This window comes from Felis catus, chromosome A1 (genome assembly GCF_018350175.1).
Source record: "Felis catus isolate Fca126 chromosome A1, F.catus_Fca126_mat1.0, whole genome shotgun sequence".
Classification (NCBI taxonomy): domain Eukaryota; kingdom Metazoa; phylum Chordata; class Mammalia; order Carnivora; family Felidae; genus Felis; species Felis catus.
This window is the reverse complement of record NC_058368.1, coordinates 138,269,681-138,296,233: the sequence shown is the minus strand read 5'-3', so window position 1 is coordinate 138,296,233 and position 26,553 is coordinate 138,269,681. Positions and strand designations below refer to the sequence as shown.

The following is a 26,553-nucleotide window of genomic DNA, read 5'->3' as shown; positions in this document are numbered from 1 at the left end:
CCATTCCTCGGGCTTGGCACTCACTGCCTTGGAACCTTTGCATCCTCTGTTCTCTGTGTCTGCAACATTCTTTCCCCAGATGTCTACGTGGCTTTTTCACTTCCCTTATGTCTGCTTACATATCACCTTATCAAAGAGGCCTTTCTTGGTCACTTTAAAGCAAAGAGAACCTCCCCACTCGATCTCTCTACTCCCTCTCCTGTTCATCTTTTAAAAAAAAAAAATAGGGTTCAGACTTTATGACAATCTACCTTGAAGCAATTGTCCTCCACTGTTTCTCAAATAAGACTGCCTCGTTTTTTATTGAAGTATCATTAACACACCACATCACATTAGTTTCAGGTTTACGGTAGAGTGATTCAACAATTCTATACATTACTCACTGCTAGGCACTGGAAGTGTGTTCTTAATCCCCCCTCGCCTACTTCCCCCACTCCCCCACCCATCTCCCTTCTGACAACCACCAGTTTGTCCTCTGTATTTAAGAGTCTGTCTTTTTTTTTTTTTTTTGTCGTTGTTTGTTTGTTTCCTAAATTCCACACAGGCGTGAAATCACATGGTTTTTGTTTTTCTCTGACTTAACTTCACTAACCATTACACCCTTCCGTCCATCCACGCTGCTGCAAGTGGCCAGATCTCATTCCTTTTTACGGCTAAAATTCTATTCTGTATATGTATGCACATATATGTGTCTTCTTTATCCTGTTTATTCTATTGTGTATATGTGTGTGTCTTCTTTATCCATTCATCTACTGAGGGGCGCTTTTTTTCCTTCGTAGTACTGGACACGACCCGACACGTGTATTTTCTTTTACTTCGCTATTTCTGGAATATGAGTTGTAGCACAGTTGAGCCTCTGTCTCATTGCTCTATGCGCTCAGCACCAAGACCACAGCGCTGGGCACACCCGGAAGGTACTCGAACATTTTCTGACCCCGTCAAAGCAAATAGTTTTGGAAGCAGCTTACCTTCTTTCAGTGCCGCTGCCACTAATGAGGATGCCTGGGGAGGCTCTCCTGGGTCAGGCTTAATGAGGAGGTGGGGCTCCAGATGGACATCCTCAAGTCCACTCAATTCTCCGAGCTCAGCATAGATATGCAGCTTCTCCTCCAAATATGTGCAAATTTGTTGGTCTTGGTTACTGAGGATTTCTACGAAATGGCATTCAGCACAGAAGGTTAACAGAGGAATACAACAACTGTATGAAAGTCCAAGCTAGAAGAACACGATGTTGCTCATCAGTATGGTCTCACAGGTCAAGTACAAGTTGTCGAGCGGGACACAACCGGGTTCAAACCCTAACTCTTCCACTTAGTGACTAGCTTTCCATGGAATTTATTGCGCTCGGACGCGTGTTCCTTTCCCCTGCCTCTAATTCCAGAAAGACTTGCAAAACTATTCTTTGTTCAGCTTGTTTTCCACTAAGACTAAACACTAAGCTGAGGAATGAAAATCGAGGTGGGGTGGCAGTGTCCATGATGACCGATACCCACAAGGGAAAACAATGCAAAGCTACTCAGGCTTCAGTCAGTCTTGCTTAAGACCACACCTACTGATTTAGGTTTTGGTTTCTCAACATCCAATGTCTTTGATAATCTTGGCATGTACCATTTTCCTCTGGTGTCAATGTATCACGTGATTCTTACGGTTTAAAGGGACCTCCGTCAGCATCTAATCCAGGGGTTCTCAGTCTGCCTCAGTACCACCTGGGCAGAATTTAAAATCCATCCACAACCACCTCCCATAGAGCCCAAGGGAAACGGGTGAGGGTAGGGCCCAGGCATCAGAATTTTTACAAAACTCCCAGAGTAGTTCCGATGTCTAGCCAGAGATGGGAATCACTGAGCTAATCTAATTTCCTCAATTCAAAGACGTGGAAACTGATGACCAGAGTTGATGGGTTCCTTGCCCAGAGTCACACAAGTGTGACCTTCCAGTGCCGGGACCTAAAGTTACAGCACCAGACGATGACCCTAGGGCGCATCTGTATCAAAACTGCCCTGCCCACAGTTACTGTTTCGTACATGTTACTTGGATAATTATTTCTGAACATTTGTTACAGATTTTTAAATCACTAAGGAGGAAGGAGGGAGACGGTCCTCTTTTTTGAACACTCCTGAAACCCATCTTTTTGTTCTCACAAGTGATGGGTGGGCCTCAGGTTCACGGAATTCATGCTTTAATCATAACCCCCATTCGTGACACCTGGCCTCGCCCAACACCCAAGGAGCACACCACGGCCAGGGAGTCAGACATGTGTGCACAGTACCTTGACATTGCTGAATTCTGGCCACTCTTGCTTCAGCTTTCCGCCTCTCCTCATCAGATTCACTTGTCCTTCCCCCTTCTTCTTCTGGGCAACTTTAAAAGACAATAGTCAAGACAGACCACTGAAAACCAAATTCAAGTATCTTTCGGTTCATTAGTAAGACATGGGGACTTGAAGGTAGCATTATTCAGAGAGGAAAAATTCAGCATAAAGAGAATTCTTCGTGCCCTCTAGCTGAGATACTTGGTTTTCTTGCATATATAAAAGACCTAGCACGTACGACATAGCTCTCCAAGTCAGCAGTACAGGATGACTCGAATATTCCAACAAACACACATACACAAATGCACTCATGTGCTCACACCTCTACGCCCCACACTATCAACACTAGCATTAGGTCCGACTAAAATAGTAAGTTTTGTTTTCTACTACATTTGGGCACTTCGCAATGGGACAGAGTAGAGGGAGTTGGAGGGGACAGAGGTAGGGTGCCAGCTTGAGTATGGTGCAGTGGAGGTGGAGGAATTTTATAAAACATCATTCAAAACAGATTAATCAAATCACCATTAAGGATGATCATCCTCACCCCCTCCAGTTTATAAAAACACTAGTAATGACAAGGAAATTGACTTTGAACACTTAGATCGACCAATCTAAAAATGTTTATTGAATGATTCTTCAGAATTAGGCACACACAAAAACAAAAAGCATGGCCCCTGCCCTCGAGGAGCTTCCAATCTAATACACATATATACACGAAAAAGGGAGCTGCTACAAGGCAATATATGACAGGCACCAAGTAAATGCTGTAGAGAGCAGGTGTTAAAGAATTCCGGGTAAGGAAGAGACCACTGGAACTGGAGGTCTTCACGAAGGAGGGAAGCCATGAGCTGCACCAGAGATGAGCAGGATTCACACAGGCGGAGGGGAGGGAGGGCTTTACATGCAGGGAGGCGCAGAGAACAAAGCGGCAGATGAGGGGCTATCACAGGCGGGGGCGGGGGCAGGGAGCAGACCAGTCCGGCTGAGGCAAAGTGTTCATGCAGAGGAAACATGGTTAGAATACTTTCCCCAAGCGGACGAGTCCATCCCCTGGCGTATGGACAGAAGGAAAGGTTACCTTTCTACTGCCTGTTGGATGCGTCTCATCCAGTTATTCCGTTCCTCCTTGGAGTTGGTATGAATTTCATACATCTCAGGACCGGCAGATGAAGCACTGATTAGAAACATTCCTCTTTCCTCATTAGCAACTTCTCTAGCAATAAGCTTCTGAAGGGAAATGACGGATGGCTTCTGATCCTACACGAGATAGGAAGAGGTACAGGTGAAACAGCAACGCACCAAAACTAAGGGTCTCCCCAAACACATGAGCCGAAGAACGCACGAGTGTGAGGCAAATGAGTTCACTTCGACCTTTCAGAAGCTCTGTGGAAGCTGCTCAGACCTCCAATGGCAAGGGGGTGCTGAAGAGAGGATGGGAAGAAAAGGAGAAAGGGGAATGTTTGTCCTTAAGAACGGGTGGCGTCAGAGGACACCCTTTTAAAATGCAGAACGATCCGAGCGCTAAGACTATCAAAATGGCACAGTCAGGGGTTGAGGGATTTTTCTAGAAGGGCGTGGGATAGAAAATAGCTTATCAAATATCACAAGGAGATGAGAGAGGGTGGACCACCTAAGAGTCCACTGGATTTAGCAGTATTTAGGGCGGTCCTTGAAAGCGACAGTGGGAAGGAGGAAGCCCGACCTCAGACTCCCTGAGCATAAGCAGGGTCTTCTGCTGTCGAAGTACAGAGCATACCACCTCAACTTCTGTAGTTTGCCCTGCCAACGTCTCTTCCTCCCACCAACTACGGGAGCCACTGGCAGGCAGGAATGAGTCCAATTCACACTTATACGCCTAGTACATTGTTTGGCATGGTGCAGGCTTTCAATAACTGTCTGCAGAACTGGACTTAGCTGAAGAGGAAGAGAGGCTAAAATTTGGCCTATAAGCCACGATGAAACCACCTCTTCTACCAACATTTATTATGATCTTTTGATGGCCCATTGCTAAGCCCTGGGGATTCAATGATGAGTAAGAGAATAATAATTAACCTGGGTAAGGAACCATAGCTGAAAGAATAACCAAAAAAAAAAAAAAAATGCCTGCAGGAGATAAACAGTTTTGGGGGGAAGTATGAAGAATCTTCTATGGCTTGCGGCTTCCACCACTGTTCAGAGTTGGTAGGAGAAGATGGTTTGGCTTCTCCTTCATGGACTGAGCAACATCTTTACCCAGAACATGCCACTATATCTCTCATGGCCGACTCCTTAGTGCCGACCTGTCTGCTTTCCCAGCACCACACGGCTATACCACATCTAAAGTTGTGTGCAAGGGCGTGCCCACAGTATCTCTTCATCTCATTCTTTATTTTTCCCCAAATGTTTATTTATTTATTTTGAGAGAAAGAGAAAGAACACACATAGTGGGGGAGAGGGAGAAAGAAACAGAGATAGAGAAACGGCGGGGGGGGGGGGGGGGGGGCAGGGAGAATTCCAAGCAGGCTCCACGCTGTCACCACAGAGCCCAGTGCAGGTCTTAGTCTCATGAACCGTGAGATCATGACCCGAGCCAAATTAAGAGCTGGATGCTTAACTGACTGAGCCACCCCGGCGTCCCCCATTCTTCTTAGAGCAGCAAAAAAACAAAAACGAAAACCAACAACAACTTTTTGAATACTGCCCTCTCTAATTAGGGAGAGTGCCTCAACACTGTTAATATCCTTCGTTAAATAATGGAAATACGACCAAAGACCTTATTTGCTTTCCTTCCTTCAATGCATGGGGTTAGGTTCCTCAGCTTTCAAGGTAAATGGCCTCTGCATATAAAAGGCAGAGTAAGGGGGCGCCTGGGTGGCTCAGTCGGTTAAGCGGCCGACTTCGGCTCAGGTCATGATCTCGAGGTCTGTGAGTTCAAGCCCCACGTTGGGCTCTGGGCTGACAGCTCAGAGCCTGGAGCCTGTTTCAGATTCTGTGTCTCCCTCTCTCTGACCCTCCCCCATTCATGCTCTGTCTCTCTCTCTGTCTCAAAAGTAAATAAACGTGAAAAAAAAAATTTTTTTTTTTAAATAAAAGGCAGAGTAGGTTTCAATAGCAGAAGACATTAGCAAGAATGAAATTATCTGAACCAATTGGTTAGCATTGCATAAGGAGGGGAGGTGGTAAGGTCAGGTAATTTTAAAATGAAAAATAGGTAAGCAGGTAGAAAGTACCATTAACCGAATGACCCATCAGACCAGGAAGCATCATTATTTGTATTAATCACACATGAACACTAGAGATGATTGAGAATTCAAATTAGATCTCTAGGAATGGAAGTAACAGGTCTGCCTTAGAGAGAGATGTTAAAAATAGGTGATGCCAATTCCTAACCCAGCCTGCAGAAATGTTCTGTTTGTGCCTCGGCATTTGAAAACCACATTTTAAATAGCCGCCAACTTTTAAAATCGGAGGGATTCCCCATGTTTTAAACCTGCAGATTTGTGGGTTCTTGGAAAAAGCAGACTGGCAATCCTGGGCTCATGGATTCATTTAAACACACTGATTCATTTAAACACCTCTGTGACACAGGTCATGTTCTCACCAGTTCACTACAGTCTCCACCACCCGCTATGGGATCCTTGATCCCAAGCCCCCTCTCAGTTTACACCTGGGTGTTGCCTGCCAATCCCCCGCAGGCAGGCTGATCGCCTCTGCCACAAAAGAAGAGGAAAAGGAGCTGCTACCTTTAGCCCTGGTATCACACCCCCTCCATGTGTGATTCCATGAAGTGTCTGATTCCACAAGTAATTCCCATGGAAATCCCACTGTGGTAACAAGATCTTAACGCTGCTGCCTATTTTGAAGTTGCACATTACCATGCTCACTTTGTATTTTTAATTGCTCATTTTGAAATTACCTTCTGTAATATTCAAGAGATCCTCCTAGACTCAGTACTCAGTCATCTAGGATTTAACGAACATCTCTATGTTTTCCTATTCATTTCATAGATTTAGGCCCTACTCCTATTTCCAGCTGAGTCCTCTTTAAAAACAAAATTTCTTCTAGGGACACTACTCCATTCTTCTGCTATTTTCCGCAACTTATCATCTGGCCATTTCCAAATTCATCATGTCTTTTGTAACACGTAGCAAGTGAAGCATTTACTAAAGAAGTTTTTCTCGCAGTACAAAGAGCAGAGAAACTCACCCACAGGTATTAGCAGGAAGCTAGCTTCTTACAATACCAAGGTGAGAACTAGGAAATCCAGACATTTGTATAACCTTAGCTAATACAGCAATTCCCTCAAGGTGTTAGCCAGAAGATATTTAAGACACAAGGGCTACGTCAACTAAATGTGTATGATGCAACTCAAAAGCGTATGTTGTAACAGCACAGTGCCCTTGACCACTTACACATAATGCCTTCTCTTATGCTGACATTGACAAGGGCTCGGTTGACCTTTAGGAAAGTCACTATGTGTCAGGCTAGCATCTCCGTGAAACAGCATCGGTATCATCTTACTGTTGTCTGTAGTCCAACACCTTCTACCAAAAGGGGCGAAGGTGTGGCTGCCTTCATTCTGGATTTGGTGGACTTTATTCCTAACATCCCACTTTTTAAAAAAAAATTTTTTTTTAACGTTTATTTATTTTTGAGACAGAGAGAGACAGAGCATGAACAGGGGAGGGTAAGAGAGAGGGAGACACAGAATTGGAAACAGGCTCCAGGCTCTGAGCCATCAGCACAGAGCCCGACGCGGGGCTCGAACTCACAGACCGCGAGATCGTGACCTGAGCCGAAGTCGGCCGCTTAACCGACTTAGCCACCCAGGCGCCCCCCTAACATCCCACTTAATGGCAAATGTGGTCTAAAGCTGGCACAGCTAACTCTTCAAGAGGTCGCACAGGAGGGACAAATCCACAGTTCAAGTCCTACTATCAGGTGAGCATCACAACTTGATCTGAAACTATATGCTATGTTGTCCTAGAAAAGAAGAGGGTTGGGGCGCCTGGGTGGCGCAGTCGGTTAAGCGTCCGACTTCAGCCAGGTCACGATCTCGCGGTCCGTGAGTTCGAGCCCCGCGTCGGGCTCTGGGCTGATGGCTCAGAGCCTGGAGCCTGTTTCCGATTCTGTGTCTCCCTCTCTCTCTGCCCCTCCCCCGTTCATGCTCTGTCTCTCTCTGTCCCAAAAATAAATTAAAAAAAACGTTGAAAAAAAAATTAAAAAAAAAAAAAGAAGAGGGTTATCTTTATGCCGCATCTAAGCTTTGACCTGTCAGCAGGTCATTTGGCCTGTATAGACACTGTTAATATCCTTCGTTAAATAATGGAAACACGACCAAAGACCTTATCTGCTTTCCTTCCTTCAATGCACGGGGTTAGGTTCTCTTATGATCTGCTTCTGTTTCAGCTCTTTAGTTTTGAAGAACTTTTGTTTCTATAAAGGTGTAGAATGAATTTTTCTCTTCTACCATGGTCCTCACCTCCCATAGGACAAGCCAAATGGTTTCACCTTCCCACTTACTTTCTCTCTGTTCAGAGCACCCCAAATAATAGCATAGAGAGGTTGCTACACAAATCAGTAGGTTGTCATGAAATCTGCAATATATACAGTTCAAATGCATCAGGGCCATGGGGACTTGCTTAAGATCTCTTGCTATTTTCTGCAGTAGCTTTGTGAAACAATCTCTGACCTTTATACAACTTGGCTTCAGGGTGCCGATGAGAGCAATGTGCCAAACAGGGGGAAGGAGGCTATTGGGCCAAGGTGACAAGCACAGATGGGTAGGTGAGGCACTCCACCAGCCTCTTCCTCCCCCAAATCCACCACTGACTGAGCAGGCAGGCTTCTTTGTTTTCTCTGAACGGCCTAACAGAAACTTCACTAAGCCTTGAATTTGCTAAAACCGGTTAGAATTGATGATATCTACGAGTGGTACCCAAATGTCCTATTAGTCAATGGGTGATAAATAGGAACCATTTTAGAGAGCCACCATTACAATGCCCACACCGGTACTGCATCTGGATTCTTTCCTTTAACAGGACCTGATGCTCCTTAATGCTGATAGAGTTAATTGAGGACATCTTTCTTCTTAAAGGGAGTCATTCGGACCACAAGAGACTGCATAAAAAATGTTATAAAATACTGGTTTTACTTTTAGTCTAACTCTGTGCCAGCAATGAAATTAATATAACACACAATAAAGATTAATGTTGTCTGAATAATCGTAGTAATTGGTGGTCATTATAGTAGAAACAATGAAGAAGCTTCTTTAAAGTTTAGATACCACAGTGGTGTTCTCTTGTTTGGCAGGAGGAACAACATGACAGTTATGAACTGGGATGGCAATGGGTACAGTAGGGACCGACCAACGGAAACAGAACAGGAGTCCAGAAGAAACCCACCGTTCCCAGCATTAACATTTGAGTGGCTGGGGAGGCATGGTGGGAAAGATCTGGAAGAAATGCCAAGATAGCCAGATGATAGAGGGTCACCTGAGGGGCTAAGGATAGTGCCTGTCCACCAACCAGCACCAAAGTACTTGAATACTTTTACATTTGTTTAATAAGTGAATCAACCATTTAAAATATGCATCACACGGCCATATACTTACAACAGCTGCAAAGATGTATTTCTGGTCTTTTTCTTGTAAAAAGAGCAGCACATCAGTTAGGAGGAGAGCCAGGATATCTTCAAAGGAAAGATATTACTACTATTAATGAAACTAACCACAGTTCAAATGCCTTTATCAAATACTCATTTCATGGTTGAAACTTAAATAAACTTATTAAAAATAGACTAACATTTAGTCTAAGTATGGAACTTCTATAAAAATGCCCGTATCAGGGTAGCCAAAGATGAAGTTTACAGACAACTTAGATTAGCTGTGTTTATGCATCCAGGTTTGTATCACTACAGGTAGAGCTAAATCTCCAGCAAAATGTAATACTGTAGTATTCAGATGGGAAAAAAAATATCCAATAAACAAAAGTTCTAATAGAATGGAGCAAGTGGTTACCTTTAGAAAAAGAAGCTCAACTATAACTGTTGGAGCTTCTGCCTTGAATTAGGCGTACAAGTCTGCTGTCTTGCTCCATCTAGACCTGAGCGAGTTTGTGATCTTCTATTTCCACAAATTGTTCACGGGAACTCATCTTCTCTAACCTACTCACCATCCTAACAGAGTTATCCAACTGCTGATTCAGTGAAATGACCAAGAGCAAAGGACTTGCTGCAACGTGATCTACAGACTGGTTCATGTTTTCGTTTGGTTAATGTTCCAATTGTGGTTAATGTGTGGTTGCAACATTGTGGACCAAAAAATCCCATCTCAGTGGTTAGATGCAAACACCATGAAAACCTGATAATCCTCCCAAGGGTTACCTTTGAGTAACTAGACCCTTTGAATAACCTCTTCCTCTTACTTCTTACCTGAGCAAGTTACTAAGATACACTAAAAACAGGGATAACAGACCAGTGGTTCCTAACCCTGGCTGCACAGCAGACTCACCTGGGAGCATTGAAGCTCCCCTACACTTGGACTTCATCCCCAGACCGATAAAATCAGAATCTCTGGGAGAAGACTCGAACATCAGTAATTTTTTTTAAGCTCCCAAGGCGATTCTATCACATGCGGTCAGGCTGGAGCCAGCCTGCATCAGGCAAGACGGTACCTACAGAATCAGACCTTCAGAATCTGAATAAGCGGTTTTAGAGTCTAACTAGATTAATAGGGTCAGATTAATGCCAGTAAATGGCAAACAGAAGCACTGAGGAAGAGTTTGCACCACCGCCAGCATGGGTATTTCTGCATCTTTTTACTCAGTAAGAACGACATTCAGAGCTCCTGTTTCCCCTCGATGGCATGACAGCCCCCGGCTGGCCTGGCGCACAGACGCTAAATGTACGGTCAGGCTCCCTCGTTTTCAACACACTGCATGTGCCTGATGACTATTTCCATGCCAGCCATTAGCAGGATTCTCAGTGCCTTTGATTCAAACGTTCCAAACTGCAAATTCATAAAATATTTATGAAGGCTTTTGCCTGGGGCAGCACACGCCCCCCAAAGATCCGTGGCATTTGCCTAGTGAAGTTGACGACCGGATCCCACAGGGATCCTTCCACGTCCCAGGGGGTCTGTGTGCATCTGCCACCTCGGGACCACTTTTCCTTTTGAAAACCTGTCCTGTTACATGAGTAACATATGTGAAAGAAGAAAAAGAGGTCTGCTGGAGCCCCAATACCTTTGAAACGACCTGTGGCAGTTTTCCAGTAAACAAGGCCATCATATAACAGAGTCCTTTCTTTACTTATCAGTGCTTGCTTCCTAAACACATGGCCATTTTTGAGCTTTGTGTAGGTTTTGTTTTCGATCTTATTCAAGATCTCAAGCCATTTTTGGTTTTTCTCATACTCGCTGACTTTTAAATCCACAGCGGCAATCATGTCTTTAATTAAGCACAGAGCTTTGCACAAGTCTTTATGTTCTTCACTTCTTTCTGCGTGGGAAAAAGAAAGAACACTATAAAATTAGCCATTGTGCTGAGGAAGACAGTTTTTTGTGTGTTAAATGCAATTAAAATCATACAAGTGGCAAAAATCACACGATGAAAACACTGGATTAAGTTCAGATGCTTTATTATCAGTCTGTACCCTTCCTCCCAAAAAGAACTGTTAAACGATGTACTTATCAGATATGCTTAACCTGAAACACTGTAAGATGTCTGAGTTCTAGAGACGGCTACGACCTTCCCCAAGAACACTGAATGTGTTAGATACTAACCTTGGCTTTCTTTCCACCTTTCCAGACACAGGTAATCAAATAACCCCTTCACCGAATCTCTTACAATTTAACCAGGCTGCAGGCCCAAATTAGAATCCTTTCAAGACAGAGTGATTTGAACAGCAGGGTGATTTGAACAGGCCCCAGACTCATTTGCCTTCCTGGATCCCTCCCCCTCCATAAAAAAAATATTCAATATTATATTTTAGAACTGCATTAGCATCAAGATGCATGTATTAATAAAATATATTTTAACACTTTCAACCTACAAAAATGGCATAAAAACACTGTGCTTAGTGGGTCGAAGTTAGTAGGTCAGTCACAGTAATCATCGATTCCAGTGGTTATTCTTTGAAACACTGGCCATCTGCTCTTATCTCTAAGTTATCTTATGAAAAAACTCTGGAGGAGTTTCTGGAACAGGATCCTAGGACTCCAGATGAAACTGGATTTAACAATTTTCTTATTTGATGACAAAGAACACCCGGTTAATGTTTACTGAGGTCAGAAGAACTGAAAGTTTCAGGAGGTCAGAAGGTGCTGGAAGGAGAGAAGGAAAACTGGCTGAGAGCACGAAAGCCTAGAAAGAACAGAAATAAACACACAGTCACGTGAGAGGAGTCACGTGAGAGGAGAACAAGTCCTCAAACACTCTAAACGTTTCCAGGTTCTAAATGTCCTAGATACACCAAGGGTTTTTGTTTTTTGTTTTTTGTTTTTTTGTTTTGGTTTTTTTTTTGTTTTTTTTTTTTTGTTTTTTTTTTTGTTTTTCCCAGAAAACCAATCAACAGATCCTGACAGGGCTCTTCAACAAGGAAGATTCTTTCTCACTGTCTGAAAGTATCTTCTTTCCTACACTTACCAACCACTAAGCAGCCCCTCCCCCTCAAAATATGCTTCTCTCTAAAGAACCTATTTTATAAATATGAAAGGTGAGTAAAGAAAAGCAAAGTTGAGTTATAAGGTAACATGTAAGGCCAAGAAAAGGCTCAGTCATTTGACCAGGAGGGACAAATTCCTGTCCTGTAATGGCGGGCTACATGAAGTGAAGCAGCATGGGCCTCTCTTGGAGTCTTGTCAGAATGATTCCTTGGGCTTCACCTCAGACCTAACTGAGGCAGAGTGTGCGCGCAAACAAGATATGCAGGAAAGGACTCTGCCTAATGAAGTGTGAGAGGCACAGCCATAACAGAGCCACATGAACCAACGTTCCCAGAAGCCAGAGAGAGGATGGGCCACTGGGGGGTCTGACCTAAGGAAGCAGTGTCCATTCAGTCACTATGACGGCTATACCTGAAAAGCTGTAAGTCACACTCATCATTTCTGACACACGGTAGGTAATGACTGTTAATCACTCTACCAGGAACTTGGCACGGGGCGATTCTTGGAGGAGCGACCGCTGACCTAACACAATCTGACAGATTTTAGTGTCTGACACACCGTATTCAAACTTTACACTTTATACGAACATCATACCAATGGAAAGCCTCAGGTGTGTTTTCGTTATTTTTGCTGAGAACAACATTTATGAGGCTTTTCTCCTCACACTGTTGTTGTATTTCCCTTTACGTTAAATTACGCGGAGTGGTAAAAATGGGATCAAGGAATAGCTGCCCCCATTCCAGCCTGAACTTAGTCCTTAACATGACCGAAATAAAGGAAACACTAACTCATGCTTTTCTACTCGCCTAGACTGCTTCCCTCCCCCTGCCCCAAAAGGATGTTAGACGTTCACATTTTTAGACAGGGTACTTAAGATCTCATTACGGTTTTCATCAGCAACAAGTCCCTCAATCATAACTAAGGTAATAAAAACAGCTTCCACTCTGTTTACACCAGGCTCTGCACCGGGCATTTTATGCAACCATCTCATTTAACCATCACAACAATTCCCTAAGGATTATAAATCTCACTTGGTAGTGGAGGAAAACGAGGCTCATTTAACAAACATGCCCAACTAATGACCTGCCAAACCAAGTATATTCAATGGCAATGCAAGTTTACATAATTCCAAACCCCAGTGTTAGTTAACCTACAACGCTACCATCCAAAGAATAATTTACTCAAGATCAATAAGCTAGCTTGAGGAACAGGAATTTTTATGTACTCATCCATTGCTCTGGTGTGTTTGTATTTATTGATAACCTATTCTGTACCAGTCACTACACTAGCATTGAAGAAGGTGCTAGAAGGAGAGGAGAAAAGAACCAGATAGACACAATCCTTCTAGATGCCTTAAGGAGCTTATGGCCCAGCCATATACATTATTAGCCTCTTAAAGGATGCCCAGATGTTACCCCCTGGGACATGATGATTTGACAGGGTGGGGAGAAAAAAAAAAAAGCTCCCTCATGAATTGTTCTCATTCTAATAATTCACTGCTTGGAAGGCTTGACATTTGGTGATGGGATCAATGGCATATGGCTCATCAGACTTACTGGTAAGCGAAGAGAAAGATGAGGAAGGAAAGGTATTATGAAGATGTGGATGTAGGGAAACTGAAGAAGGGATAGGCAGAGTTGAAGTATGAAGAATGCTGCATAGCTCGGGCTGCTTGGAGGAATTCAGAAGATTGCCCAGGCTACATTATAAAAGATAACTTCTCAAAATGGACCCAAAACTCAAGGCTCTGCAAGTTTTTCCCTAACAAACAGGTTTCATGAATCACAGGCCACAAGCATTTATATCCTTTGGCAATACCTCAGCAATGTTTAAAATTAATGCAAGAGGCAAATGTTTACCCTGGAACTTATTACTCACCCTTTGTGTACTGCAAAATCCTTTCCACCAGGACAGGGTATTTCGTGATGCGCTGAGTGACTAGCAGGATGCATTCTGGGATTCCTCGGCGTCGGGCCAAAAGGTTACTATTTTGAAGCTTAAAAATATATATGTATACGTTTTTATATACACAAACTATTTTCTTTTTAGGTCTGAGCGTAATAAAACCAAGAATCTGCAACTGTATCATTTTATTCAGATACAGTGTAATATGTATGATCATTCATTAAAACTTGATTAATTGCCATTAAATCATATACTTTGTCATTAATTTCAATAACCTAATTCTTCAAGCTTAAGGAGTTTCAAGTTACTGTGATGTATTTGTAGTTAATTCCAAAATTAAGCACATGCCAGTAAGTGTTAAGATTTATGAAGAGTAAAAGTTCTGGAAAATATTCACAAGTCAAAGTCACATTTTGAGTGTGAGTTTACAGTTAAATATTTGTTTTTCTAAACAATCATCCTCTACATTGGTTATTATTCATCACGGCACTTACAGTTCCCTCTAATCAGGGCAACTTTTTTCCTAAAAATTTTATACTGTTAAGTTTTCAAGTTCTCAAAACAAATGTACAGTGGGGCAGGGGAGGGGGGAAAGGGGGAGAGTCTGGTAGCATTCTTAAAATGGTAGAAAAAAAATGCAGAATCCATCGAACTCTAAAGGACAAATTTCTTCAACAAATAAATTGGACACCAAAAAATAACTAATTAAGGGGATGGGGAACATTCAAATGAAAACAGATTTAAAAGCTACAATTCTGATACACAATATGTCAACTTTAATCAGATTCTCACTTAAGCAATCCAATTTCATGAGATTCTTAGGGAATCTGAGCAGCTGTCTGAAGCTATTAAAGAATAATTGTTAACCTATTAGCTGTGATAGCACCACTGTAATTTTTAAAAGATGCATTGTTGGGGCGCCTGGGTGGCGCAGTCGGTTAAGCGTCCGACTTCAGCCAGGTCACGATCTCGCGGTCCGGGAGTTCAAGCCCCGCGTCGGGCTCTGGGCTGATGGCTCAGAGCCTGGAGCCTGTTTCTGATTCTGAGTCTCCCTCTCTCTCTGCCCCTCCCCCGTTCATGCTCTGTCTCTCTCTGTCCCAAAAATAAATAAACGTTGAAAAAAGAAAAAAAAGATGCATTGTTTAGAGATACATATTACATACATGTGAAATTATATGATGTTCTGGATTTACTTCAAATTAATCCAGTAGGGGTGGGGTGGGTACTATATTTTTACTAAGGTTCTTCTGATTTATAACCTGTCAGGACAGGAAATAGCTTCCCAGGATATTACAAAGGTGGTCAGAAGCTTGGAGGACACATTACCAATATAAAATACAAAAGGAAATGTTGGGGGAGAAATATTTCACAAAGGCAGAAAAACAGACCTTCCACCTTTGCCACAAACCTATCACTTTCTTCTCTTTCCCCTGAAAAACAGCATCTAGATGTGAAACTTGTTAAGGTCATATACCAAGCAAGCATCAACTACTTCCCACAATGGTTTTCCACTTTGTAATAGCTTTAAAATACTTGCCTTAATAAAATTCTGAAACTTTTTATTTTGTTGGAGTTCTTTAAAGAGGCTAACGGCTTCTTTGTGATGGCTACAGAATTCTCCATATACTTTCTTCATTTTATTTGCATTTTCTTCTGAAAACTGAGAAGAGTGACATTTCAGTGATGGTTTACAAATTTAATTAGTTATAAACACTAGAAAGAACATGCAATTTTCAAGTATTTCAATATATTCTTGGCAAAGAAAGAATAGATATGAAATTTCTCAACACAGTCCCTTCTTTTCCCCACTTTTTACATTAAACTAAAACAAAGTTGTCAAGAGGTAAGGGGAAGACACCAACCTACCATGGTTTTATTGTTTTAAACTGATTTGATTATCAGGCAGTCAAATGAAAGACATCTGTTATTTTTATTCTTTTTGAGCTGTTTGTGCAACTTTATCATTTCACGCTATTGTTGTTGGGGCTTGTTTTTTGTTTGTTTTGTTTTGTTTTTTGTTTTTCACTTTTCTAGGCTGAAGAAACGCTATGTGGGGCACCTGGGTCGCTCAGTCGGTTAAGGTCCAACTTCAGCTCAGGTCATGATCTCACAGCTCGTGGGTTCGAGCCCCGCGTTGGGCTCTGTGCTGGTAGCTCAGAGCCTGGAGCCTGCTCAGGATTCTGTGTCTCCCTCTCTCTCTGCCCCTACCCTGCTCGTGCTCGCTCACTCTCTCTCTTCAAAAATAAACAAATATTTTAAAAATTAAAAAAAAAAAAAAAGAAAAGCTATGTGGCAATATTTGCCTCAAGAAGGTTTGACCTCTCAGAGGTTGACATTGACAGAGGCGAACTGATCATGTCCATGGATTCAGTCCTCAGTTGGGAATTTAATTTTTGCCAGCACATCACAAATGGGTCCAGAGGCAGGTAAAAGGGAAAGATGGATAATCAGAATGCCAATTTATTAACTGATGGACCGAAGTAGAGATGTGGGCTGGATATTTCAATAAGCTTAATTGGTGGAAACATCTCTGGAGAAAAATCTACATGGTAACCATATTAGAATCATAAGGGAACAAACTGAATTACCTGAATGCCAGTGTTTCAGACTTTGACACATTCAGGATTATAGCAACAGAAACCAGAAAACACCTCACTCCCTAACCCCAGGAAAGCACTTCAGATTTACATCACCATCTCTGATGTCTTCATCTTTCCTTATAGTTTTATCTATGCTTGAGGCCAGTATCTCAAGAGATCTTTAAATTAACTACAATTGCTCTAAATAAATAAATAAATAAATAAATAAATAAATAAATAAATAAATAAATAAAACTTAAGTACAAATCTAACAAGATACATACAGGCCTCATATGCTGAAAACTATACAGTGCTAGTAAAACAAAAAAAAAAAAATCAAAGAAGATGAAAATCAATGGAGGGAGAGAGATACCATATTCATAGACCGGGAGCCTCAAGATAGTAAAGACATCATTTTCCCCAAATTGATATACAAGTTTAATGCAATCCTCGTTAGAATCCCAGCAAGTTTTTAAATACAGACAAGATTATTCTAGAATTTATAGAAAAAAAGAGAATAGCTAAAAACAATTTTGAAAAAGAATTAAGTAGAAGGACTCAGCCCACCCAATTTCAAGATTGATTATATAGCTACAAGAATTAAGACTATGTGAAATAATGGACACATAGATCAGTGGAACAGAACAGGAACCCAAAATGCCCAATGGAATTTTGACAGGGGAGCAAAGGCAATTCAGTGAAGGAAGGATGGCTCTTCTAACAAAGGGGGAAAAGCATTGGGGGAAATGGACATCCAGAGACTAAAAACAAGAAGTGAATCTTGACCTGTGTCTCATATTCTAAACAACAATTAACTCAGAATGGACTACAGACTTAAATGTAAAACATAAAACTGTAAAACTTTTAGAAAAAAAAATGGGAGAAAATCTTTTGAGATCTCAGTCTAGACAAAAAGTTCTTAGATTTGACACCAAAAGCATGACCCTTACAAGGAAAAACCGAAATAATGGACTTCATCAAACTCAGAAAATGAGAAACTAAATTACAGACTTCATGTCTGCAAATCACATACCTGACAGATGACTAGCACCTAGACTACATAAAGAAACTGCAATATTCAATAGTAAGAAAACAAACAATCCCATTAGAAAACGGGCAAAAGGGGCGCCTGGGTGGCGCAGTCGGTTAAGCGTCCGACTTCAGCCAGGTCACGATCTCACGGTCCGTGGGTTCGAGCCCCGCGTCGGGCTCTGGGCTGATGGCTCGGAGCCTGGAGCCTGTTTCCGATTCTGTGTCTCCCTCTCTCTCTGCCCCTCCCCCGTTCATGCTCTGTCTCTCTCTGTCCCCAAAAAAATAAATAAACGTTGAAAAAAAAAATTAAAAAAAAAAGAAAACGGGCAAAAGACAGGAGCCAACCTTTCATGAAAGAGGATATACACAGGGCAGATAAGGACATGAAAGATGTTTAACATCATCAGCTATGGGGGAATTATAACTTAAACCACGATGACTTATCATTACCTATCTTTCAGGATAGGTAAAATTAAAAAAAATAGTAACACCACCAAGTACTAGTGAGAATGCAGAAAAACTGGATTATTGTACATTGTTTACAGGGATGTACAATAATACAATCACTCTGGAGAACAGTTGGCAGTTTCTTACAAAATTAAGCATGCAACCACCCTGCAAGTCATGAATTGGGACCCCAGACATTTATCCCAGAGAACTGAAAAACTTAAGTTTGCACACAAATCTGTACACGAATGTTTAAAACAGCTTTACTTCTGGGGCACCTGGGTGGCTCAGACAGGTAAGCGTCCAACTCTTGATTTCGGCTCAGGTCAAGATCTCACAGTTCACGAGTTTGAGCCCCGCATCGGGCTCTGCCCTGAGAGCTCAGGGCCTGCTTGGGATTCTCTCTCACCTCTGTGACCCTCCCCTGCTCACAGTTGCTCTTTCTCTCTCTCAAAATAAATAAACATTAAAATTTTTTTTTTTTAAACCAGCTTTACTTCTAATAGCCAAGGACTAGAAATAGCCAGATGTCCTTCTACAAGTGAGTGATTAAACACACGTGGTATTTCCATACCACAGACTACTACTCAACAATAAAAAGGAATGAACCACTGAACTACCCAACCACCTAGATGATTCTTTTTTAATTGGCTGGAAGAAGCCAATCCAAGGGAGATTACATAGTACATATGTAATTTATATGTAACACACATGTAATTTATCTAACATTACTGAAATGACAAAATTACAGAAACAGAGATTAGTTGTTGCCAGCAATTAAGGAGGTGGGCGCAGGAGGGAAGTAGGTGTGGCTATAAAGTAGCCAGACAAGCAAGTACTTGTGATGATGGAAATGGTCTGTGACTTGATTGAATCATTGTCAGTATCCTGATTACGATACTATAATTTTGCAAGATGTTAGCATCGGGGAGAAATATTTTAAAAAATTAAATATTTTGATTTTTTTTAAAAATTGTTTGCATGTTTATTTATTTTTGAAGGAGAGAGAGAGAAAGACAGAGTGCAAGGTGGGGAGGGGCAGAGAGAGGGAGACACAGAATCCGAAGCAGGCTCCAGGCTCTGAGCTGGCAGCACAGAGCTCAATGTGGGGCCTCCAACTCACAAATCATGACATCATGACCTGAGCTGAAGCCAGATGCTTAACCAACTGAAAGAGCCACGTAGGCACCCCCAAAATTAAAAAAATTTAAATGCCAAATCCCAGGTCCCACCCCAAACCTATCAAAACAAAACCATGAGGGTGTTGGAACACAGAAGTCTTCATTTTTAACAGGCTTCAGGAGATTCTTATGTACCTGAAGTTGGCAAACTATGACTTGATATCAATCATGTTCCTCATACTCATCATTTCGAACCAACACCAACATTTCCACTGACTCAATTAGCATCACATTCCAGTCTAGCCTCCTGAGTAAGGTTCTCCATGGCTAAAAAGTGAGGGATTCCTTTGAAATCTTCTCTCCTACATCCCTTAAACAGCTAATGCTTCCTTGGTTCCCACACCCGCATCCCTTGTCTGAGGATGTAGCTAATGTGCTCCCTCGGGAAACAACTTTTTACGGTACTGGGAGGAGACCCCTTGCCACCCCCACTATGCATGCCAACAACAGAAATGCCAAAGGAGGCTTAAAACCCTTTTCTCTGAATAACCAAGAATCTCTCCCCGAAGGAGAAGGGTGCACTTCATCCAAAAGCAGCACACCAGGCTCTTCCTATGTGACAGCCAACTTCCCAAACCTCATTCCTAATGTCAGTCCTGCTTATATACACGATTAAATAAAAACAGAATGGGTAGAGATATAAAACATGACAACTACAAACATAAGAACAAAAGTGTTTTAAATGAGAATTTAAAAATACAGCATTTCCATCAAGCAAAGAGATGTAAATAATTTCAAATGACAAAAACAAAAATCTTGTGCTTCAGTTTTGAACACACTCAAATTGAAGTTCACAGACACATTTTTACATTTTTACTCAAATTGTCTTGCAAAGGACTTTACAGTCTCTTGGCATTATGTGTTTCAGATGAATTATGACGCAGGTCTATGACTTTATAGATGATCTGCAAAGCAGATTACTCTTTGATTAAAAACTTGTAGGGGGCGCACGGGTGGCTCAGTTGGTTAAGTGTCTGACTTGGTTTCGGCTCAGTTCATGATGTCACGGTTTCCTGAGTTCCAGCCCTACATGTGGCTCTGTGCTAACAGTATAGAGTCTGCTTGGGATTCTCTCTCTCCCTCTCTCTCTCTGCCCCTCCCCCAATCGCGGTGTCTCTGTCTCTCTCAAAAATAAACAACCATAAATTTAAAAAAATAAAATAAAATAAAATAAAATAAAATAAAATATAAAATAAAATAAAATAAAAGAGCAGATTGTGATTTAAATCCCAGTTATGCTACTTAGGAGATGTGTGAACTTGACTAAGTTATTACTTTCCCCATGCGTCACTTTCTGTATTTGTACAATGGGGAAGATAAGATTTACCTTATAGAGGTGTGCAGGTAAAGGAGGTAATTTACATGGAGGTACCCTCAAAGGGCTTGCCCGATTGTGATCACGGAGGGTATGCTACTTAACTTCTCTATTAGCAGGTTTTTTTTTCCAACGTTTATTTATTTTTGGGACAGAGAGAGACAGAGCATGAATGGGGGAGGGGCAGAGAGAGAGGGAGACACAGAATCGGAAGCAGGCTCCAGGCTCTGAGCCATCAGCCCAGAGCCTGACGCGGGGCTCGAACTCACGGACCGTGAGATCGTGACCTGGCTGAAGTCGGACGCTTAACCGACTGCGCCACCCAGGCGCCCCTATTAGCAGGTTTTTTCATAGAAAAGCCCTTTCAAAGAGACCAGAAGGCCAAAAGGAATTATCAGTTTTGGTTTTCTTATCTATTAAGTAGAGTCACACAAACCATTCTCATGATGCTTCAACGATCCCGAGCACCTAAAACTGTCTCCTTTTAGTGAGATTTGCTGTCTTGTCCCCCAGGCCTGAACACCAAGGCTTTAATGATAATAGATCTTCCTCACTCTTCCTAAGATGAGCCAGCATCTGTCTTGCAGATATTGCCATGACCATCACAGGCTCAGGGGTGGGGGGTGGGGAGTGGGGAACGTGTTATCATAGATCAAAAAGTCTAAGCAGAATTTTCCTAATAGACTTATTTATGGCTGTGACTCCTGGTGGAGACAGTGACAAGGATGATCCCACCAGGTTTGGAGACACACACAAGTCAGTCCCTGGCTGTCAAAGCTCTTGGCTATCAGGCACACAAAGGTTCCAACAGAAGAAAACCAAGCAATCCCATCTGCCAATAATGGTTTAAAAAAAAAAAAATCAATTCTAGTTCTTCATAGGCTTTCACATTGTGGAAAGTCTGCAAACCTCCAGGTGTTTGACGTTAGGGCCTTTAAAAACCTCTCTCACCTGTTGTACCAGAATATCTCCAATGCGATTGATGATGAAATTTCTGTCATCACCAGCACAGGACTCCTGCCTTCGCTCCTTCATACTAGAAAAGAAATGCCTGTGGATTTCAAGTAACTCATCTAAGCAAGGAAAGATTTTATCCACGGTGCTGTGATCAAGCTGGAGCTCCTCCTTCATCCCTTTCCTGAAGATCTCGGACATGATGAGCAGGGTCTGGATGTGATGCATCTCTGTTTGCATCAGCTCTGAAACACATGCGCAGACACAAGCTTTAATGAGCAAGTACTCCACCCACTGACAATAGTGGCTAAACACGAAACGTTATACAAATTAAACAAAACCAAAAAACAAAAAAAGAGGTGATGTTTTGGAACAATGATATTCCTCCACCATAAAAGTCAGCATTGACTCAACAATTAATGCAAGCTCGAAATACTAAACCATTTTCTTTTTTCCAGATATGTGAAGATGATACACATAAGTGAAGTCCCATACATAAGAATCCCGTTCATCTAAAACTGAGACATAATTAGCTAGCATAATGTAATGAACTAGGCACCTTTAGCTAGGAACCAGGTCTTCCATTCCCCTAAATGCTCTATGAAAATATAACTTAGTTTGCCTGGTTTTTTTCTTTCTTTCTTTTTTGGCTTTTTGGTTTTTGCGTTGAGTAGCAGCACTTCATTAAATTAAACTGAATTGAAATAATAAGGCTCCTTAATGCATATAACAGTCGTTGGATCTGTTGCCAAAATTCCACTTTCTCCAGGAGAAAAAAAAAAAAAAAAAAGCGTGATGATCAAGGAAGAGAAACCATGGAGAAAATGAAAAGACAGCCCAGAGAATGAGAGAATGTCACATGCTATCTCAAGGCCTCCATGGTTGCTGTTCCAACCACCTGGTATGTTTTCTCCCCAGGTCTAACTCCTTCCCCAAGTCCCCCAGCTCTCTTGAAGTATTACTGGTCTCTCAAATCTCCCTGTAGACCCCAACATTTAATACCCATGTCCCCATGTTCGATATGGCCCACTACTCTGTTTTCTTCTCAGCACTTACCACACACACTCTATTGAGTATTTTACAGATTTTCTGTCCTACACTGTAGTGTCTCCCCCCAACAAGTTCACACGAGAAGAAAATCTGTACATTTTGTTCACGGCTATTTCCCTGGTTTCTAGACTTAATGCGTGGCATACAAGAGGGGCTAATACTGGTGCTAATACTCCCAAGGGCAGGCCTAGGGAGACAGATCAGACTTTTTTACGTTGGAGGAGCCCATAGACAGAAACTAGGGGGGAGGAATTTCAGATCCTAGCACAGATGAACAGAATTAAAAGGCAATGTCTACGGAAAGAGAGAACCTCTACCAAGCGGAGATGTTCAAGAAAAATGTGTATGATCAGGTTGCACGGCTATGGCAACGATGATGTAAATACCACAAGGAACATGGAAACAATGACCTTGATTTTCACACAGCAATTTTTAATAAAGTGTGCCTGCCAATGACACTATTAAGCTTCTAAGGAAACAGCAGTATTGGGATTTCCAGTAAACGAACTGGAAAAAAAAAAAAAGGCAATGCAAGAAAAATATCTCAAAAGAGACTTGCGTCCAGAGACGAAAAAGATCTATTACAACTCAAGAGTAAAAAGACAAACAAAAAACAAAAGGCCCACTTCAATATGTGCGAAAGATTTGAAAAGCTATTTCTCCAAAGATATAGACAGATGACCAATAAGCACATGGAAAGATGTTTGACCTGATTAGCCAGCAGGAACATGCACATCAAAACCAAAATGGGACACCACGTGACACACACTAGGCAAACTGTGATAAAAAGGGTGGGTGATAACGAAGAGTTAGTAAGGATGTGGGGAAAGCAAAATCCTCAGTACCTCACCGACAGGCATGCCAAACGGTGCAGCTGCTTTGGAGAACAGTCTGGCAGTTCGTCTTAAGGTTAAATGTAAAGTTACTATATGATCCAAAAAGTGCAAACGGCCCAAAAGGACCCTCAACTGCTAAAATGACCTTCGACTGATAATGAAACAAAATGTAGTATGTTTACAATGAAATAACATACAGCCATAAAAAGGAATGAAGTATTGATAAACAGTAAGGATGAACCTCAAAAACAGTATACTAAGTGAAAGAAACCCATCTGCCCTACATGAAAGTATGTGAAAATTTCCCGTGGTTCTTAAAAGAGAAGTAAAGTCGTATAGGCCACGTTTAAGTAAACTTTAAAAGGTCTGAGACATAAAATTTGCTTTGTACCAGGTACATACGATGCCTCAGTTAAACCTCACAACAGTTAGACCTGAATATCATTATCCCCATTTAAAAAACAATTTTTTTTTTGATGTTTATTTATTTTGGGGAGAGACAGAGAGAGAGACAGAGCTTGAGCACAGGCGGGGGGTGGAGAGAGAAGGAGACAGAATCTAAAGCAGGCTCCAGTCTCTGAGCTGTCAGCACAGAGCCCGACGCGGGGCTTGAACTCACAAACTGTGAGATCATGACCCAAGCCAAAGTCAGATGCCTAACCAACTGAGCCACCCAGGCGCCCCATTGTTATCCCCATTTTAAAGACAGAGAAACTGGGGGGCCTGGGTGGCTCAGTCGGTTAAGCGTCCAACTTGGGCTCAGGTCATGATCTCATGGTCCATGGGTTCGAGCCCCGGGTCAGGCTCTGTGCTGACCGCTCAGAGCCTGGAGCCTGTTTCAGATTCTGTGTCTCCCTCTTTCTCTGACCTTCCCCTGTTCATGCTCTCTGTCTCAAAAATAAATAAATGTTAAAAAAAATTTTTTTTTAAAATAAAGACAGAGAAACTAAGATCCAAGCAAGTTAAATCATTTGTCTGAGATCAAGTAGATAAAAAGAGATAGAACAAGGATTTGAACCCAGGTCCGGAGGACTGCAAATTTCATGCTCTTTCCCTATACCACAATGCATCAGCCCCAAGAGCGTATTTTAAATGCTTACCAAAAATGACATCCTGTCTTTTGATGACATCCTTCCCCTGCTTACTGCAAAACGAGGGATCCACCACCAGGCTCCAAGATTCTGCCTCCAGCTCCTGGGCATCACTGCTGAGGTCACTCCACAGAGAAGAATCCACGACATCTAGGATGTAGGTAGAACAGAGAAGCCAGAAGTGGAGTCACACACAAAACACACAGGAAATAAACCTACTGTCAACACAGAAACAACTAAGCCAAAATACTGTTGATGTGGAGAAGAAACCCCTGAAAACCAAACTGGTGAAAGGGTCCAAGTCAAGGCAGCTCTCATGAAAGCAAAGAATCATGAAAACAGTGATGGTTTATGTGTGCAGGGGGGGAAAAAAAAGACATTTAAAGATTCTTTTCTTTGTTTGGGCGTGCTGTACTATAGTTTTATTTTTGGTAACCTTTTGAGTCCATAAAATGATTACAGAATCTTGAACACACAATTTCTTTTGCCCCAGGGAACTCTGTACTGTTTACTCATATCTGAATGTTGTCTTTGCTCTTGATGTGGCTTGCTGTCCTTAATATAAACATGAAAGCAGGGTACATGGGCTCAAGTCCTATGAGTACAGTTTTGTTTTGGTTTTTTTTTGGTTTTTTTTGGAGAGCTTGACATCACACACACACACACACACACACACACACACACACACACACACACACACCCCTTCTAGGAAAACTAAATCCTACATGCCCAAACAGCATTCCTTAGAGTCCAGCTCAGTCGAGATGAGACAACAATGGATTTAAAGATCCAAGTTCAGGGGCGCCTGGGTGGCGCAGTCGGTTAAGCGTCCGACTTCAGCCAGGTCGCGATCTCGCGGCCCGTGAGTTCGAGCCCCGCATCAGGCTCTGGGCTGATGGCTCGGAGCCTGGAGCCTGGAGCCTGTTTCCGATTCTGTGTCTCCCTCTCTCTCTGTCCCTCCCCCGTTCATGCTCTGTCTCTCTCTGTTCCAAAAATAAATAAAAAACGTTGAAAAAAAAATGTAAATAAAAAAAAGATCCAAGTTCAAAATAAAAGCAAAAGATTCCCTGGGCAGTGTCCACTCCTTTCTCTTGTCACTGATCTCCTTTCCTTGGGTCCTCCTTTACTGATTGATATAGCTTGGATACAACATGCAGTTCACCAGAATAAATCCTATCTTACAAAATATGCTTTAAAACATGCTTTTATTCCTCTAGAAGTAGAGGGTAACAGATAGTGGTAAGTATCTCAGAAATCTAGGTGAGTACCCTCTTAACTGAGTGTGTGTGTGTGTGTGTGTGTGTGTGTGTGTGTGTGTGTGCGCAAATTTTTATTTATTTTTGAGAGAGAGAGAGAGACAGAGCATGAGCAGGGGAGGGGCAGAGAGAGAGAGAGAGAGAGAGAGAGACAGAATCAGAAGGAGGCTCCAGGCTGTGAACACAGAGCCTGACGGCGGGCTCGAATTCACAAACTGTGAGATCATGACCTAAGCCCAAGTCGGACATGTAACCGACTGAGCCACCCAGGCACCCCATAACTAAGTATGTATTTTTAATGTATGATCCTGATTCCAATTCATCAGTAGTTCTAGAGCTTTTTAAACAACAACAAGCACAGAATGTATTTCATTCTCTTATCTTTATGACATGTCTATTCAATACATCATTTATACTCAGTCACTATGTGGAGTATCCACTAGGGTTAAATTTTCATTATTTTATCAAAAGAACCTATACCAAAAAGACACCATGAAACAGAATTCTTTTTTAAGAAAAAAGAGTGTTTCAATTTTACATCCTTCAGAAAATATTCCACTTGGCAATTCACCACAGAAACAAACGTGTCTTCTCCTCACCTTCCATTAAAAAGGACTCCGTGGAAGGAGAAGAGCCCATAGACTGTAAAAGTTCATCGGAATGAGACCTGCTTCTCCAGTTGTTCCCGTCACTCTCAGACTCCAAGGATAGCCCTGACCTTCTGAAACTGGAGGGAGAGAGAGAGAGAAGAGTCAGCTCCAGTGGTGGCTCTGAGATATTAAGATGAGAAATCACATTAAGCCTTACCTTTCCAAGGTAGTGCCTGGAACACTTCTGGACAATGGATGGACCTGCACTGAAGTTTCTTTTCTCCCAGTGGGCAATCCAATAGGCATGGAGGAAGAAGGGTGCAAGGAGAGACCAGGTTGCGGGATGTCTCGGAATGAAGAATC

At 42.1% G+C, this 26,553-nt stretch overlaps 1 protein-coding gene across 9 annotated transcripts in view; it reads right to left on the bottom strand.

Moving 5' to 3' along the window:
* ARHGEF28 (Rho guanine nucleotide exchange factor 28) overlaps window positions 1-26,553 on the bottom strand; it is a 310,574-nt gene that overhangs the window by 45,662 nt on the left and 238,359 nt on the right. For all 9 annotated transcript variants that reach the window (XM_045062033.1, XM_045062024.1, XM_011283815.4 and 6 more), the window contains 11 exons: window positions 26,408-26,552; window positions 26,200-26,327; window positions 24,354-24,494; window positions 21,365-21,612; window positions 15,397-15,519; window positions 13,833-13,950; window positions 10,534-10,788; window positions 8,904-8,980; window positions 3,390-3,568; window positions 2,270-2,361; window positions 969-1,151 (listed from right to left, as the gene is read on the bottom strand). In XM_045062033.1, coding sequence (XP_044917968.1) covers window positions 969-1,151; window positions 2,270-2,361; window positions 3,390-3,568; window positions 8,904-8,980; window positions 10,534-10,788; window positions 13,833-13,950; window positions 15,397-15,519; window positions 21,365-21,612; window positions 24,354-24,494; window positions 26,200-26,327; window positions 26,408-26,552 — 1,689 coding nt within the window. The remainder of the gene's footprint in view (window positions 1-968; window positions 1,152-2,269; window positions 2,362-3,389; window positions 3,569-8,903; window positions 8,981-10,533; window positions 10,789-13,832; window positions 13,951-15,396; window positions 15,520-21,364; window positions 21,613-24,353; window positions 24,495-26,199; window positions 26,328-26,407; window position 26,553) is intronic.